Genomic DNA, 18280 nt, shown 5'->3' with positions numbered 1-18280 from the left:
AAAGGCATAATTTGCGCCAATCTCCATATAGGGATGAATCACATTAGAAAGAGCTCTGTTCAAATAGAAAAAGCGTAGATCATATAAATTAAATGCCCATAAAAATCAGGGAAATGCCCACTAACTTTTGTTTCTATCTTGGCTGGCTGCCTGTCCCATTCTGGACAAGTCTGTTCCCAAGCGGCTTGTTACTGCTCTTCGTTTACCCACCTAGGAAGAACATTTCTCCTCCTGAGGAGCTGCAACAGGAGAGTGTGGTGCTTGGGACTCTCTCTCCGTCAGCACATCCAAAAACGGAATAGCTCTGCAAAGATTTTTTTGTCATGGCTAAGCATGCACAGTCTGTTCATCATCAAGCAGAGAGCTTGCCAGCAGTCACCGCTAGCTGCGGTTCCTTCTGTTTTTCTTTTCTGTTACATATTTTTTTTTCTTTTGGCAAACGGCCACATTCTCTGCCTTAATTTGAGCCTCTAATCGTTCATATCTCTGTGACACTGGTAAGTGTCTTAATAACACATCTGCACATGGTGTTCCTTTTTAGTATATACATGTTGGATTTGAGAGGCAGGATCGAGAGGGGCCTGTAGCTGGGGTTGTATGAGACAGAATCAAGGGAGTTGCTAGCAGATGTGGCAAGAATCTACTGCTAGAATGCCATACCATACCAACCTGTGCTTGAGAAATTGACAATGTAGCCTTAAGCAGAGTGACATCCAGTGTTCCCTCTAAGCTGAGTTAGCGTGAGCTAGCTCACAGATTTTTAGCCTCCAGCTCACACATTTTTGTCTTAGCTCAGGAAGCATGACCCCAGAGCACAACTATTTATGCAGTAGCTCACAAAGTAGAATTTTTGTTCACAAGACCCTGCAGCTTAGAGGGAACATTGGTGACATCCTTCCAAGCCCATAGACTTCAATTTTAGAAGATAGCCCAGACTAACCTGAACTCAGATCTGTGAAACTAAGCAGGTCTTGGCCCTGGTTAGTATTTGGATGGGAGACCACCAAGCAATACTCACAGGCAGGTCTTTTTTGTAGCAGGAACTCCTTTGCATATTAGGCCACATCCCCTGATGTAGCCTAATATGCAAAGGAGTTCCTGCTACAAAAAAAGCCACTGCTCACGGTCATAACTAGGATTGCCAGGTCCTGCCTGGCTGCCAGTGGGGAGTTCCTTGCTCCTCTCCGGGATCACATGGTGTGATGACATCACTCAGAAGTGACATCATCACATCACCAACATCAGGGAATGATTCTCTAATTTTTGGGCAAAGCTGTCTGGTTGTATCTAATTTTACCATAGAGTTTTGCCCCAAAGCTAGAGTGTAGTCATGCAATGTTGGCGACATGATGATGTCACTTCTGGGTGATATCAGCATGGTGCCTTTCAGACGGTGGGGAAGTGCCCTGCAAAAGTGGGGGCAAACCTGCCCCCAGTGAGGGTTTAGCAACCCTAGTTGTGATGCAGAGGCAGGCAATAGCAAACGCCTCTGAAGTCTCTTGCCCTGAAAACCCTATGAGGTCGCCATAAGTCTGCTGTGACAGTGGCGCTTTCTACCACCAACAGCTCTGCTTAGGATTGCTCTGGAAGCCTAGCAGTGGCTCAGCTGTTCTGTGTAAAGGTTAAGCCATACAGGCATTTTTGGACATAGTTTTTCATGATGCAGGAACACTAAGCTGATCTCTTTTTAGATGTAGTTGCTGGTTTTGTGAATATTTGGAGACAGCTCACAATCATGACCCATCTCTGGGTTCAAGCCAAGTTTCAAATACTTTCCAGAATTTGACTTGTGTTCCTAGGAATACTTACAACCGTTCATTTATTATGGTATATCAGAATGACAGGGTCCTAAAACTAATGGCACATCACTTTTGAAGGCTGAACTAGATGTTCCATGGCAGACCCAGTTGTAGGAACTGTGTGTGTAGCCAAATAGTAGAAAAGCTGTGTGTGTGTGGGGGGGGGGTGCATTTAGACAGATGAAATGGGACTGGGACACCTACTATTCCTGTCTATCTCTTTTCCCCTGCATCCCCTTTCTGTTTTCCACCATCTGCACACACCTGGGAACTCCAGCTGGAAGCAGGGAGGGCATAGAGAGGGAAAGGAGCAGGTGTGGAAAGGATTAAAGACCATTGAACAGGACAAGCTTGTGGTTGAAGTAGGTATTTCAAAACCTGATAGCCATACTCTTCCAAAGCCTCCCTCAAAATCACCTCTTCTGATCTCTGCTTACTAATTCCAGATGTGGGAGGATAGCTGTGGGGGGAAATGCATTCTGCATAAACTCAGGCACTTTTCCTTATTATCACTGCTTTTTAAAGTTTCAGACCTAATGAAAATAGGCTGCCACTTAGGGTTGCAAATCCTGGATTGAGAAATTCCTGGAGATTTGGGGGTGGTTCCTGGGAACAGTGGAGTTTGGGGAGGAGAGGGAGTCCAGCAGGGATGTGATGCAATAGAGGCTGCCCTCCAAAGTTGCCCTTCCAGGGGAACTCCAGGTCCAACCTTGAAGCTGGTAACCCCATGCCCAAGATGTCTTTATTGTCAAGGGTGGAAAGATAGTGTATAAATTCTGCAAATAATAAGTAGATGTATCCCAGTAAGCTGTGGTGTTAATTAATATATAGTGTGAAATGCATGATCATAACACATGAGGTGTAGCAATTTGATCCAATTACACCAAAGCATATGATTTTTTAAAAAATTGGCTTCAAATACTTTGATTTAAATGTGGTGGATGGGGCAGTCAACTGGTACATCCCCCTCACGGCCTGCTGATACTAATGGCTCCCCTGGAACAAAGAACTACTTTGAAAAGGCCCAACAGCCCCTGGGTTCAGCTGCGGAGCCATATTCCTGTGCCAGTACAGCCGGCAGAATTCGGAGGATGTCTCTTTTCAGCCAGCCTTTCCCAGCTGGCACCGGCATTAAAGAAACCAACTGGAGCAGCTGGATCTGTGCGGGCCGCTGGGATTTTGTTTGCAACGCTGAGTAGGCTTGCCTGAGAGACGCTTTGATGCTTGGTCTCTGGAAGCTCACAAAGCACACCTGCTGACCTGCCAAAGGTATTCCCTAATGAGGGTTTGCTTTGGCTAACCCTACAGTTATCCCTTCTTGCTTCCTGCAAGAGTTGCAATTTCAAATTAAGGTGCATTTAACCACCATAATATCTGCTCGGTGAAGTCTCTCCATAAACAATGAGATTTCCAGCATGGGATGCCTGTTATGAGATTATATTGCACTGACGCCTAACCATTTCTAATATGCCCACCAAGCACTTTGCAACCTTTCTTTCTTGCTCCTCCTTGCACAATGTCGGAGCGTTGTTGGAATTCCTGTTTTAGAAAATGAAACTGAGGCGCAGGGTCCAACCATGTAGAGGCAGGGCAAATAGTGGGTATGCTTTACTGGATGCTGCAGTCTGTGAGTGTGATGATTCAGGCTGCAAGTTGATTACCATGTTCTGTTCTATGATACCTGAGAAAGAAAATTGATTCCCCCCCCCCTTCATGATTCATGAGACTGTATGAATGTAATAGAATTGGGTTATGAGCAGGAGTCTATTGCAGGTTTGTACCCAAAAAATGATGCGTGGACTCTGATAAGACTGTTAATGGTAGTATTGCAGTTGTTAAGGGAGAAGATGCCGTTTTAGTGTTTCGTATAGCTAATAGTCAAGGAAGTTTAATCAACGAGCACAAATGCCTAGAAGATGTTTCTGTAACAAGCATTGGTGGCTGAAGCTAAGAGGACCTTTGCCCCATAGCCATCCTTTTTTGTGGAAGGTCTGGCATTCCTACAGCTTCCAATGCAGCACATCAGAAACAGCTGCCAGCATGGCAGGCTTTCCAGCATTTTCCCAGTCCCTATGGCAGCTGCTGCCACCCTCCCTATCACACCAAGGGGGCTTTTTCAACATTTTTTGTTACTGGTATTAGGGCTTTTTTTTGGTAGGAAAAGCCCAGCAGGAACTCATCTGCATATTAGGACACACCCCTGACATCACCTTTGTTTCACACAGGGCTTTTAAAAAGAAAAGGCCCAGCAGGAACTCATTTGCATATTAGGCCACACCCCCTGATGACAAGCCAGCTGGAACTGGGTTCCTGTGCATTCCTGCTTTAAAAAAAGCACTGCTGGTAATTGACAAAGCGATATATAATTAGATCTGTATATAATTAGATCCCTACTTTGGTGGGGAGGGCGGGATATAAATATGAGGAATAAATAAATTAAAAAAAATGGTGATTGCCAATTAAAAAAAAACCCTCAAAAAAGTCCCACAGTAGCACAGAGAGAGAATAGCCACTTAAGGGACTGGAGAAGGGGAAAAGGCTGATGTGTGAGTGGGGACTAGGGTTGCCAAGTCCAATTCAAGAAATATCTGGGAACATTGGGGGTGGAGCCAGGAGCAAGGGTGTGACAAGCAGAATTGAACTCCAAGGGAGTTCTGGCTATCACATTTAAAGGGACAGCACACCTTTTAAAATGCCTTCCTTCCATAGAAAATGAAGGATAGGGGCACCTTCTTTTGGGGCTAGTAGAATTGGACCCCCTGGTCCAATCCTTTTGAAACTGGGGGGTATTTTGGGGAGAGGTACTAGATGCTATACTGAAAATTTGGCGCCTCTACCTCAAAAAACAGCCTCTCCAAGGCACCCATCAGGGATGTCCCTTGTCCCCATTATTATTTGCTCTTTCCGTAGAGCCCTTTGCCTCGCTTATTAGGAACTCCCCAGAAATTTCGGGCATCCAAATTGATAAGTCTGAATACAAAATAAGTCTTTTTGCCGACGATATGGTTTTCTATTTAACTAACCCCCTTTCTTCTTTAAGGCACCTCAGAACTAATTTAGATGAATTTAGTAACCACTCTGGCTTTTCTATTAATTTTACCAAGTCAGAAATTTATCCCATTAACCTCCCCACAAGTCTCCAGGCACAGATTAAAACTTCTCAACCCTTCAAATGGGTAACCAAAACATGGAGACACCTTGGTATTCAGATCCCATTACACTTGGAAAAACTATATCAAGCCAATTATGGTCCCCTTTGCAGCTCTATGGCCGATACTTTAAGAGAATGGTCTAAATTAACTTTTCATTACTAGAGAAAATTGATCTCCTTAAATCTTTTTTATTACCGCGGTTGCTGTTTTTATTTCAAAACTTACCAATTCCGGTACCCAAAAAAGAACTCTCCAAATGGCAATCGCTCTGGTCATCCTTTCTGTGGAGCAACCGTAAACCTAGAATTGCTCTATCGCTGTTGGCTAAACCCTATAATATGGGAGGTCTGGCTGTTCCACTAGTGGATAAATACTTTTTGGCCGCACAATTGAGAGTTATTGTTTTATATGCTTCCCCATACTCTAACCCGGCATGGGTACAAATTGAAAAGGCTAGCATACCTAACTTACTCTTACATGAGTTCATTTGGTGCTCGAGAGCAGACAGAAGAGAGTATACCATCTCAAACCCTTTTCTGAAGTTCACCCTACAGCTTTGGGACCAATGGAGGAATGTTATCTCTCCAGCTTCATCACCAGTTATGGCATTCCTAGGCCAATCTTGGTTCCCCCCGGGTAGAGACAAGACTCAATTTAGAATTTGGAGGGAGAATAACATTTTTAAACTCACGGATATTACAATCAATGGGAAATTGTGTTCTCACCCTCAATTGGAAAATAAAATCAAGACCTCTATTCCGTGGTTTCAGTATCGTCAGGTGCACCATGCATTACATCAAGTAATACCTATTGTAATGCACAACAGACCACTAAACCCGGTTGAGAAACTGATAAAAAAAGGCATCTCCTCTATTAAAGGTGTTATTTCTTTGCTATATACCCTTTTAAATAAAAATATTTGGAACTGCTCCTCCAACCAGCAAAACAATTGGCAAAAAGACTGTCTAATTTCAATCAATGACGACCAATGGAATAAGCTCTGGTTATCTCCTTTATTTAAATCCAAATCACTTTATTTTCGACTTCAAAATTATAAAATATTCGCAAGATGGTATGCGACTCCCCATAGACTTTTTAAGGGCAAGGCAAAGGCTGATCCATTATGTTGGAAAGGTTGCGGTCAACTGGGTACATTCGTCCACTGTTGGTGGGAATGTCCGATGGTAAATAAATTCTGGAAATCTATCCTGGAAATAATATCGAAAATAATAGGGGTTAGTATTCCAGTTACGCCCGCAGTGGTTCTATTAAATCTATGGCCTGACCAGGAGCTTTCTACCTTAAAGCAGGAACTAGTCGCATTACTTTTACTTGCTGGTAAGATAACTATAGCCACTTATTGGAAACAACCTAATTGCCCCCCACTCCAGAATTGGTGTAACAAGGTGTGGGATGTACTAATCCATGACAAGTTGACAACAACTATAATATTGCTAGACAATGTAAGGGCGGGTGACTGGTTCTTACAAAAATGGTTTGACTTCCTTGAGTACGTGAATAGTGCTGATACCATATTTGGGAAACTACCGGCTAAATATTTGAACTTTATGATTTATTAACCTTTGACTGTCTGTAACCCTCGGCCTAATGACTTACTGGCATTTATACAGCATTTGTTGTATTTGTATCCAAATGCTAACTAGAAATATCTGATGTGACTGTTCATACAAAGTTTTTGTTGTGATTCCCTATGATAGGGAATGTTATTTGTAAAAAATTCCTTTTTTTCAATAAAATCTAAATTATTAAAAAAAAAACCAGCCTCTCCAGAGCCCCGATACCTGCAGATCAATTCCCCATCATTCCCTATGGGAATTGTTCATGGAGGTGCATAATGGCTGTGGGAGTGGGGCTTCTCCTGCCAGCCAGCTGGCTAGGGGAGGGGGGAAGCCTGTAAAACTGGGGGATCCCCCACTGGGACCTGGGGATTGGAAAGCCTAGTGGGGACAGGAAACCCAAACTTTTTTGAGACTTTCCTGGGATCTTTTCTAAAACATTGCAGTAAAGCTGGTTGGGGAAAGATTGCAAAAGAAAGACGAAAGAGTGTGGAAAAGATGCTATTGTAGGGAAGTGGAAAAGAAACTTGCTTCCCAATACTGACCAAACTTGGTTGAATGTCACAAGTGCAAGTAGAGTTGCCATCCAGTGACTGGCATCCAACAGGAAACTGGGAAACCAGGACATGGGAAGAAAATGTAGGAAAAAATTGCTGGCACAGTGATGCCATGACATCTTTTCATGCTGTTTTATGATTCAACTGAAATACCACAATTTTATCATAGTGGTTCCACTGAATCCTAGAGTGGCATGACATTACTTCCAGGTTTGCTCCAGATGTGATGTCATGGCATTACTGTGAGGATAATTTTTCCCCTACATTTCTCCCCTGTCAGTGGGTGGCGGGGGGTGGCGGGGAGGGAACCCAGCAACCCTGTTGGTAAGTGACCTGTTTATTATGGCTACAAAGAAATAATTGGGCAGTTGTAATGTAGCCAGCAGACGATTTTTCAGCAAGCTCAATAACACCAAGGATGTGTGTTTTGTTTTGGGGTGTCTTTGGGTTCTTGCCTGTATCCAGTAAGGCCTGCTTAACTTTTGGTTTAGGAACCATGATTGCTATAGTATACTTGTGATGAGGAAGCAATCTTCAGACACAGAGTACTGTTGTCACAGATTTCATATGCATCTTTTGTAACCCTACAGGTAGTATATTGGCTTAAGAAGCTTGGTTATTATTTCTGATGAGGAAGCTGATAATGTTTTATTTGAGATCACTGATCTGCCCTCGAAGATCAAATAGGAAATTATAGCTACACCACTTGTGAATCAGCAGTGTAAATACATCAACCATCCAGGGTTACTAGCTTTCAGGCGGGCCTTGTCTGAGGGCAGTCTGTGGGGTTAGTTTCCCAATTTGATAACTCTGCCATTTTCCTTGGCCTCAATACAGTTCTGTTCAGCCTATTTAATCACTCTTGTAAGTTTGCATTTCTTGTGGGGTTTTCTATTATTCCTTCCCTCCCCATCACTAACCATACATACACCTTTGCCTTTGATGATCTAGAATTGAGGTATATTTTACTGTTCCCATTAATGTTGATTTCCTCGCTTAGTTTAATTATTCCTGCTGTTTTCCTACATTTTCAGGGCTTTGGTTGCCATAACAACAAAATGTAGGGATTTTTTTTTAAAAAAATCTAAGACATATTTTCGTCAGCTTCTCTGACTCAGAAGGAAGCTGACGGATTTGACAAGGATTTTGGGGAGATGGGGTGGGAAATGAGATTGTCCAGGATAAAACTGATTGGCAGGGGGCTTTTGCAGAGCGGCCATTTGTTTTGTTTCAGATTTCCAGCCACAATTTTAAATAGTAAGCTGGTTTCTGATCTTGGATTTATAAAACACTATCTGTAATCTACAGAATGGCGAAAAACCTTGGAGTAGGCCTACCAAATCTGGCCTTTTGTGAAACAGCACCAGAATCACTGGATGCTAAGAAAATTCTAGTTCATTCTGAGCAATCTGCTGCTTTGTGGCAAATGTGGTTCAGTGGCCTTTGGTGTTTTAAAGGCACAGAGTGGCTCTCTCAGGACCCAAACCTGGAGATCCTAAAGGCCAGGGCTTCTTTTTCTGGAAAAAGAGATGCTGGAACTCTCAAGAGGGAAATGAAGGGGAAACACATGAGTGCCCCTTCATGAACATTTAAACATTTTTTGAGAATTTTGTTTCCACTAAGAGATTGTGGAACTCCATTCTGCCACATTCCCCAGAAAAAAAGCCCTATTAAAGGCCAAAGCCTAAAGAGGAAATGAGCTGTGAGGGTCCATGGCTCAGTGGCATAGCGTCTGTTTGGCAAGCAGAAGATTCAGTCTGTGGTATCTCCTGTTCAAAAAAGAATAATGTAATAGATGATGTGAAAGACCTCAGCCTGAAAACCTGAGAGCTGCTGCCATTCTAAGTAAACAGAACTGACCTTGATGAAGCAACAGGCAGCCTTGTGTGTTTGTGTGGGAGCTTGGTTGCATAAATTGGTATGAACTAACTAGCCAAACCTGGTCAAGTTCCTTCTCCATGGGAGACCACCAGGGTAGACAGAAGCACCTGGTTTCTGTTTGCCATCTTCCCTCCATGGATGGCAGGAACTCTGACCTCTTGCTGGATTTCCAGCTACCTGGAGAAACAAAAAATGCCCTGTCCCTTAATGGGATGTTATTTACTGGGTGGTATTATTTACCTCCATGCCATGAAAAGTTTCACCTGCCCATTTCTGTTAAAGGGATGAGCTTGTTTTCTACCCAGAGGACTGACAGACATGGCATAGAGGCCAAGGACTTGTTGCCTCCTCTTACTGGTTTTCTGAGGTTTACTGTCTCAAAATGTCATTGTGCCCTTCAATCACCATGGCTGGTGGCTAGCTTTGCCAACAGCCCTGGAAGGAAATGTTCTATCCTTTTAATAGAGGCTTAAAGTGTGGAAATGTATAATTAAACCTTTTTTATGGCATGGAAGTAGACAATATATCATGATAAATCACATCCCATTAAGACATTTTTCTCCTGGCCTGGTGATAACTCTTCTCACACCTCTTATTGACTTGTCTTCCATTAATATATCTAATCCCATGGACCAGGCCTGACCAAACTGTGACTCAGGAGCCACGTGTTGCTCTTTCACACACATTGTGTGGCTCTCAAAGCCCCCACCACCCCATTGGCTGGCTGGGAGAACACATTTAAAGTTACAGTTGCTTTATTTGCACCTCTCCCTCCCCCAATCTGTCTTCCTTTCCTCCCTCCCTCAAACATCTGATGTTTATTCTGTGTGGCTCTTGGGTTAAGCAAATGGCCACTCCTGCCCTGGACCATTCCTCACATTCATAAGAACATTTACACTTTTGCACTTGAAAAGGAATGAGCTGAGCTGACGGTTTAAAATTGCTACAAGGAGGACCTGATTCAGATTAGGCCTGCACCACAGTAGGAGCATAGAGATCACCTGGTCCTACTTTGGTGCAGGCCTGATCTGAATTGGGCTCTCCTTGCAGCAATTTTAAATGGTCAGCTCAGCTCTAAAATAGTGACAGCATCCATGAATTGGACCCATGGACTTGGTAACAGCTAGTTTGACCCTTAGATAGTTGTGTACACTGTATTTAGGTTGTTGAACTCGCTGATTATAAAGATCCCTTCCATTTCTAGCATGATCGGGAGCTGGTTCAGACAGTCATGTTGTATCACTTGATCATGACTCTTGGTTGAATATGTAAGCAATCTCCATTGAAAGGTGTTGTGTTCGAATTGACATTGAGTGTTATGAAAGTTTTCTTTGTGATGATTAATCTGTAATGATTCCTTTGTGCGTGATGTGAGTCACTTCTTCACTGCAATCAATGAGTGAGGAACATGGGTATGTGAATCAGCCCCATCACAGTGAAATCAGCACGGACAAATGGCCATCCTGAATTTTTTGCCTGACATACTAACTTTCTAGTTGCAGGGAATATTTCCCCCCCACAAGTATGCAAACTCCAGCTCCCATATCTGCAGATACTAATGTAATAACTGCCCAGGAGATGCAATTTGCTGATTGTATGTACAAGCCCTTAATACAAGGGGCAGGACTCATGATAGATTGCATTGATGAACAGTTGAATTGCAAATGGCTCTATTACTGCAAGAGCTCCGTGGTGCATAGTGTTAAAGCTGCAGTACAGCAGTCCTAAGCTCTGCTCACGACCTGAGTTCGATCCGCAGTGGAAGCTGGGTTTTCAGGTAGCCGGCTCCAGGTTGACTCAGCCTTCCATCCTTCCAAGGTCGGTAAAACAAGTACCCAGCTTGCTGGGGGAAAAGTGTAGATGACTGGGAAGGCAATGGCAAATCACCCTGTAAAAAGTCTGCCATGAAAGCAACGTCACCCCAGAGTCAGAAACAACTGGTGCTTGCACAGGAGACCTTTCCTTTCCTATTACTTCACCAGAGCAATTTATGCAATTGGGGTTTTGAGCAAGGAGAAGGCAATGCAGCTCTCAGTGATTGTGATAAAAGAGTGCAATATCCATTGTGGATGTGTAGACACAGCCCTTCCAGACTGTTTTTTCCTTACTTTTGCTTTTCTGAGCTTCTTCCTTTGATCCAACAAGGTTTGTCAGTTAAATGAAAATTATTCTTGGCAAAGCCATAAGCAGTGTTGCATATCTGCACCTCTTTAGCTACAGGGGCCTCCCAAAGCACTAAGAAATAAGGTAGGATGGATGTTTAAAACGGGAATTTCTATTTGGTACCAGCTGTTCTGCCACAAGCCAGCTGTGCTCCACTGCTGGCCCAGGTAGCTGCTCAGAAGGGTGGTATATATTAATCCATCACTAGGCATCTCAGACTGGGAACTTTAAAAGTAGGATCTAGGCCAGGATGTCAAACGTGCAGCCTGTGGGCCGGATAAGGACCTGGAGGGCTCCTGTGAGGCCCGTGAGCAAGTCTGTTTCCTTCTCCTGCTCTCTTGCTTCTTTCTTTGTCACAGCTTGCTTTGCCAGAATTTCTCAATTGCACAGAAACTACAGAGCAAAGCCTCTATTTTCCCCATTGGCTGAGGTTCTAGGGGAGGAAGGGGGAGTTCGACACCCCTTATGCTTCACTGGCAAAGAGAGAGGGAAGGGGGAGGCTGCTTCCAGAACATGTAAAAGGCAAATTAGGTTTCTTTAAGGCTAGTTTAAGCTCTACTGGGCAAAAAGCAGGTCTGTACAGCAGCCCAGCAGAAGTTTGCTGTAGGCAGAGTGCCACCGATAAAGGGAGCTGGTCAAGATAATGACCCTGAAACAGTACAGATGCCTTCATTATCAAGGGAAGAATTATTATAATGTTGAAGTCAAACCCTAAACACTCTTTTATGATGCAGAATAGAATCTCTATAAGGCTTGAGCACAGAGGTTGTCCTAGAAAAGGCAAATACCTGTTAAGAAACTTGTTAACACAATTAGATAGTGTCACTATGATCACCAAGATTGGAATCCCCTGAGTGAATTCAAAGGGAGGGTACAAAACTGCTGGGCCTTTGTTCAGTATGCCTTTAGGAAAGTTAGGATGTTTGGCCCTGTAGAGATTGGGCAGTCAGATTAGTTAAAACATTTAATATACTATACATCAAAGGCCCCCAATCTCACTGAGCCTGTGGGCACTGTCAGCATTTTGAGGAGGGGAAGTGGGCATCGCTTTAAAATGGCCTCATGGTAGCCAATCACAAAACGTTGCCAGCTTGGAAGCCAAGCATCCTCTTGCTATGGAAGCAACCATTTCCAAATGGGTGCAAAGGCATACAGGCAGAACTTTTTTTGTAGCAGAAATTCCTTTGCATATTAGGCCACATACCCCTGATGCAGCCAATCCTCCAAGAGCTTACAGGGCCCTTAGTACAAGGCCTACTGTAAGCCCCAGGAGGATTGGCTACATCAGGGGTGTGTGGTCTAATATGCAAAGGAGTTCCTTCTACAAAAAAGCCCTGTCTCTTGGGTTCTTCTGAAGCACCTCCTGCTCCGGTGAGATGAAAGAAACCCAGGATTGGCTGTTTGCTTTGGACGAGTGGTGCTTTAGGGGAAGCAGCAAACAGATGCCAAGAAATTTATCAGCAGGCACAGCATTGGGGACCAGTTTGTACAACAGATGTGATGGAGACTTGAGGCAGACGGCCTCTCTGACCTGGAGTGACTGCAACTGCATTAATGCAGATTCTGTGACTCACGTGTCTCATTGAAATATGGCTAACCAGAATGAAAATTCTCTAGGTATTGTGCGATTGGGGCACTGATGCTGTCAATAAATGGATGTGTCACTTCCTGCCCATGCAAGGATACATCCCCACAAAGATTAGCCCAGTTGTGTTTGAAGAATATGTCAAGTGGGGAATGTATGACATGTCAGGCTGGTTCAATCCCGTGCAGGGCTTTTTTTGTAGCAGGAACTCCTTTGCACATTAGACCACATGCCCATGATGTAGCCAATCCTCCTGGAGCTTACAGTAGCCCCTGTACTAGGAACCCTGTAAGCTCCTGTGCATCTTGTGTCTGTTCTATTCATTATGTAAGGATGCTTCTGAAAGCAACATGAATCCTGGCAGGGAGCAAAGATGTGCATGTGGGTGCATGCATACCATCACCTTCCTACCAGGTAGAGAATTGTGGAGATTATGTCTCTATGATGTAAGTACAGTCAGTTAGAATTGCTCCCTCAGCGCTTTGGAAAAGGAAGCTGCCAGTGCGGAGTGTTCTGCTTTCTGAATATGAATCACTTTCAGTGGTGCCGTCAGTTGGGATATTTAGGTGCAATTAGCATTAATCGGCCCGTTTGCTGGCAGCTTGAGAATTCTAGATGGTCCATCACGTACAGAAGTACTTGAAAGAGGGCAGAGCATATATGTGCTTAGGGAAGTGTGGGTGTGCACAGATGCCTGCCTCCTTGGTTGCTGCTGTGGAAGCAATGGGAGGCAACAGAGAGGGCTGCCAGATTTGGCTGGGACACATTGGCCCAGACAAATTAATGCTGGCTGGGAAACAGGGAACGTTTTTCTGCTCATCTGCAGGTTTTGCTTTGTAAGCTATCTTTTCCTTTTTTGAGCACAGGATCTTTTGGGTTACATAAATGCCATTTGAATGGTGGCTGCATTTGCAGACTCTGTGCTGCTGTTGTATGCCTGCACCATGATGCGCCCTTGTTTCTCATCGGCCCTTATTCCACTGCACCCTCACCTTGTCACGTCCCACCATCGTTCAATTCCTTTGTGCAAGTTTCTGGCTCTATCTTGTGTGGTCTCCCAAGGAGCCTAGACCAGCTATGGAACTCAGATATGCTACCCCCTAGCCCTAACACTACCGGGGTGGTTACTCAAGGGCAAAAGAATCTACCACCCTCCTCTCCAGTGCATGCTTATTGGGTATTAAGTGATTGTATTAAGTGAGAAAATGGAAATTGCTTAAGATTAACCAATAGAAAATACAAGGATGAGAGCCTGTCAAGCCAATTCTTCTCAAGCCAATGATGTAGTGCTTAAGGTGTCAGGTTAGGATCAATCTCCAATGTCTATTCTGGCATGAAAGCTCATTCCGTAACCCTGGGGTGTCATTCTCTTTCAGCTTGACCTACATCACAGGGTTGTTGTGAGGATAAAATTGAGGAGTGGGGAATGATCTAGCACCCTGAGCTCCTAAGTGAAAGGAGGAACTAAAAGTGTACTAAAGGAATAATTTCTTGAAATTATGCTCTTTTGGGGGGCAAGGACTTCAGTATTGCTACCAACTTGCCTGTTCTGTACTATGCACAGTTGCTCCTCCCTTCTTATTTGTTGATTTTTCTCTTCCCCTTTGCCCTTCTATTGTTGTACTGAAAAGGTCATTCACTGTTGTTTTATTTTTGATGCAATGTGGGCTTTGCCACTCTGTTACCATTTCTTTGGCATTGCACCCATTCTTGTGACTGCCTCAATGCTCATGCCTCAACCACATCCTAGTTCAACTGGCATTCTGAACCTCTTCCCAAGAGGAACAGAGCTGAACTTGACATACATTTAGAAACTTGTATGGTCAGGCAGTAAACCTGGGCACCATAGCAAAAATTGCCATTTGGTTTGGCCTTGACAGTATGGTGGGCATGGATGCTGGTCCAATTGTGTTTCTGCTGAATAAGGATCCCATGGGCATTTCTGTAGCAACAGACATGCTATGAAAGCAACATCATGTGCAGCTGGAATGGAGTGCCATCATTCCTTTTGCCTGACCAGGCCATAGGTAGGTCCTGTGTGGAAACGGATGGGAGGAGCCAATAAGAGAGGTGTGGGTGGTGGTGGGGCCAGACAGGCACACCTGTTAATCTTACTCCAGCCACCTGTAACTCTGCAGGCAGCCTTACCTAACAGGCTTTCCTTCCCTAATTACCCTGATGATCCCATGGCAGGTGGGGGATTTGAGCATATTAGCTGCATGAGCAGCTAAGCCGCCAGATGTTGGGTCTTCCCAGCTGTTACTCCTATGACCTTGGCCATGGGGGCCACCGGAAGACGCCAACCAGAACGGGCGTATTCACCCCATGGTAGGTAACTCCCCCCACCCCCCAGCACCGGAAGGACTGGTGAAGTTCAGACAGGCCCCGATTTGAGAAAGGCCCGCCCAGTGTTGCGCCTGATGAATGGCTCAGGGAGGCGATCAGCGCCTCGGAGGTTTTTGCTTGCAGTCGGCGATTCCGTGCGATCCAGTCCGGGATTTCCAAGTGTCCCTGCAGAAATTCCTCACTTCTTGGCTTGTGTATTTTCAATGTGATAACTCTCAGGATCTCTCCTCCCGCCCCTTTTCTCTCTCTCCTCTTTCCCTCTCCCTCCCTCTTTCTATATTTCGGGTCTGTGGAATGCAGCAAGTGCTCGTGGCGCAGGGAGGGCTCCTTTTTTCCTAGGAGCCGCTTTTGCTGCTGACACCGCTTGGCTTTGATTTCCACGCTTGCACCCACCCACCACCTTGATCTCGCTCTCCGTCGCTCTCTCGCTTTCTTTTCCTGCATTTCTGCTCGCCACCAGCTGCTGCTTTTTGCCGCCAAGCTACCCAACGCGTGCACATACCCTTCCTCTCCCCCCCCAAAGGAAAAGCCCAACCCCCCCGCTCTGAAGTAAATGGGGGGACCGGACGAAGGAAGGCATTACTGCAAAGGAAAATAGGCAGGAGGTTTCCTGGCCTCATCCTCTGCACGGGCGGCTGGCAACAAGCCGAAGGCAAAAAAAAAAAAAGAGAGAGGGGGGACCTGTCGGATGGGCTGCGAATGACAAGACCCGGAGGGGCAGCGTGAGAGACCCTGGCAGCTCGCCAGGACTCTGAGGTCTGCACCGAGGGGCTATCAGGGTTGCGGCAACACCGCAAAAGAGGATTTGCTTGCAGCGAAGCCGAGGTTTTTTTCCCCCCTTCCTCCTCCCGCTCCCCCTCGCTCGCCCGCCTCCTTTTCTTTCCATGCTCCTCCGGCTCGTCTGCATGGGAACAGCCATCCTGCGCCCTCTGCCACGCGGAAGCCTTTTCTGCCTTGTGGGAGGAACAGCGTGCCCCTAGGCTTGGAGGCTGAAGGGGACCGCCAGCTGCCCTCCCTCCCTCGGTGGCAGGTGGCTGGCTTCAAAGATGCTCACCTTCGCGCCGGCAGCTGGTCTGCAGAGGAGCAGGTAAGCCCCCGCCTCCCTCCTCCTCCCCGGACCGCCTTCAGGAGTCGGCGACTGGGAGATGCCCAGGCGGCTCCTGCCACATTCCTTGGGAGCTGCCCTTTGTGCATGGACATAGCAGGGCGGCCGTTAGGGCTCCTGCCGGCGGCGTCTGGTGCCATCCCGAAGGGGGTGGCGGGGGCGGTTTCAGCAGAGGGGACCGTCTGGCAGATGTTGGCTCGTGCTGTGGCTGCCACCGCCATCCGTTCCCCCAGGCACTCATGAGCAGAGGAGCCACCTTGCAGCGCAGGACGACCTACCTGATCTCCCTGACCCTTGTCAAGCTCGAGTCGGTGCAGCAGCAGCAAGGGCAGCAGCAGGAAGACGAGAAGGCGGGGGTGGGAGATGAAGCCCCCCATGCCGACAGCAGAGAGGGTCAGTCCCAAGACACCAGCCCTCAGGCCCCGCCAGCCGCAGACCATGCCGGGGTGAAGGGCCACAAGGAAGCTGAGGAGGCGGCCAAGCACAAGAGGCAGGAGCGGATCTTCCACCGGCAGGATGCTCTCTGGATCAGCACCAGCAGTGCCGGCACTCCGGATTACCTGCTGCAATTGTCACCCAGCAGTCCTGGGGCACCTGGTCCTTCCCTATCCCCCGACAGCACCGGGCGGGCTGCTGGTTCCCTTTGGACATCGCCCACTGGCAACAGCCAGGGCACATTTTGGGATGCAAAGGTGGGGTCTGCAGCAGGCCCTAAGGCCAAAGCCTCTGTGAGCATAGAGGCGCCCCCCATTGCACCAAAGCCTGAAGTGCTGGGGCCTTCGGTACCTCCAGCGGTGCCCCCCAAGCCTGAGCCATCTGTGCCCTCTGCCACACCGGCAGTGCCCCCCAAGCCTGAGGCTACCATACCCTTTCTGACTTCAGCAGTGGCCTCCAAGACTGAGCCAGCTGTGCCCTTTGTAGCTCCACCTGTGCCCCCCAAACCTGAGCCAACGGTGCCCTCTGTAGCCCCGACTCTCCCACCGAAACCTGAGCCGGCGATTCCCTGCATAACTCCAACAATCCCCCCCAAACCGGAGTTTCCTGCAGCCACCTTTCTTCCACTTGTGGCTCCCAAACCCGAGGCCATCATCCCCTCTGCCTCTCCAGCCGTGACTGCCAAGCCTGAAGTAACTGCGGTTCCAGCAGCTCCAGCTGTGGCCCCGAAGCCCAAAGCCATTTTAGTTCCAGTCCTTCCCACCATTCCACCAAAGCCAGAAGTGACTCCAGTCCCCAAGGCGGGGCTGAAGGAAACCTTGGAGGTGCCTGGAGATGAGTTGCCAGCTCCCCCACCCACCACTGCCAGCTGCTCCTCCAGTGCCGCGGCACCGGGACGCCGGATGTTGGTGAGCCACGCCAGTTGGGGTGGCCCGGAACCTGGGACAACAGAGCTGACTTTGGGCCGAGTGGGAGGCTCTTCTTTTTCCCACTCGGGAGCTTCTTCTCCTCACCCGGCTGCTGGGAATCGGCGTCTTCGCCTGGCCACAAACAAGCCCTTCAAAACGGTCACCACTAGTGGGGTCAAGATGGGTGGGGAGCCAAAGGCCAGCAAAGGAGGACACAAAGGGGGCACCCCCAACCGCTTGTCATGGCCGGAGAGCGAAGTGAAAGGCCGCATGAAGGTAGCTGTCAAGGGTAGCGGGGAAACGGTCCCCAGAGGGGGAACCCGGGCTAAGCTATCCCCTCACAAAAACAAAAGCAAGACTCTGGACAACAGTGACCTCAACCACGGTCCAGCCAGCCTGGTCTCTTCTGGCTCCTGTTCTTCAGAGGCAGCTGTGGGCCTGAAGAGAGGCCGGGAAGGTGGTCGGTCCTCTACCCGTGACCGTAAGATGCTAAAGTTCATCAGCGGCATCTTCACCAAGAGTCCTGCTTCCACGCCTACTCACCCTGGACCAGGTTGGAGTCTGAGCCACAAAGAGCTGCTCAGCGTTGAACTGACCAAGGGAGAGTTGCCCAGTGAGTATAGGAGCCTGAGAGGCCTTGATTTCTTTATTTGAGTGGAAGGCATGAACTGGGGCTGAACGCCGGCAAATGCAGATGTGGGTGGGATTTGGGAGAAGAGGAAGGGGATCCTTATGGGTGACTGGAAGAAAGCTTGTTATGGGGAGCTGTAAT

The 18280-nt window shown here is 47.0% G+C and overlaps 2 protein-coding genes across 5 annotated transcripts in view; both read left to right on the top strand.

Annotated features, from left to right (window-relative positions):
- The window catches only part of METTL1 (methyltransferase 1, tRNA methylguanosine), a 1067043-nt gene that overhangs the window by 387391 nt on the left and 661372 nt on the right, over positions 1-18280 (top strand). The window lies entirely within an intron of this gene.
- AGAP2 (ArfGAP with GTPase domain, ankyrin repeat and PH domain 2) overlaps positions 1-18280 on the top strand; it is a 175657-nt gene that overhangs the window by 56635 nt on the left and 100742 nt on the right. For 2 of the 4 annotated variants that reach the window (XM_060252249.1, XM_060252250.1), the window contains exon 1: positions 16262-18121. The exons of the other annotated variants lie outside the window; for them this stretch is intronic. In XM_060252249.1, coding sequence (XP_060108232.1) covers positions 16405-18121 — 1717 coding nt within the window. In that variant the 5' untranslated portion in view covers positions 16262-16404. Of the gene's footprint in view, positions 1-16261; positions 18122-18280 lie in introns of those variants that run through there. 4 annotated transcript variants of the gene reach the window in all.

The sequence above is a fragment of the Heteronotia binoei genome, chromosome 13, assembly GCF_032191835.1.
Source record: "Heteronotia binoei isolate CCM8104 ecotype False Entrance Well chromosome 13, APGP_CSIRO_Hbin_v1, whole genome shotgun sequence".
In the NCBI taxonomy this organism is placed as follows: Eukaryota; Metazoa; Chordata; class Lepidosauria; order Squamata; family Gekkonidae; genus Heteronotia; species Heteronotia binoei.
This window is presented reverse-complemented; position numbering and strand designations above follow the sequence as displayed.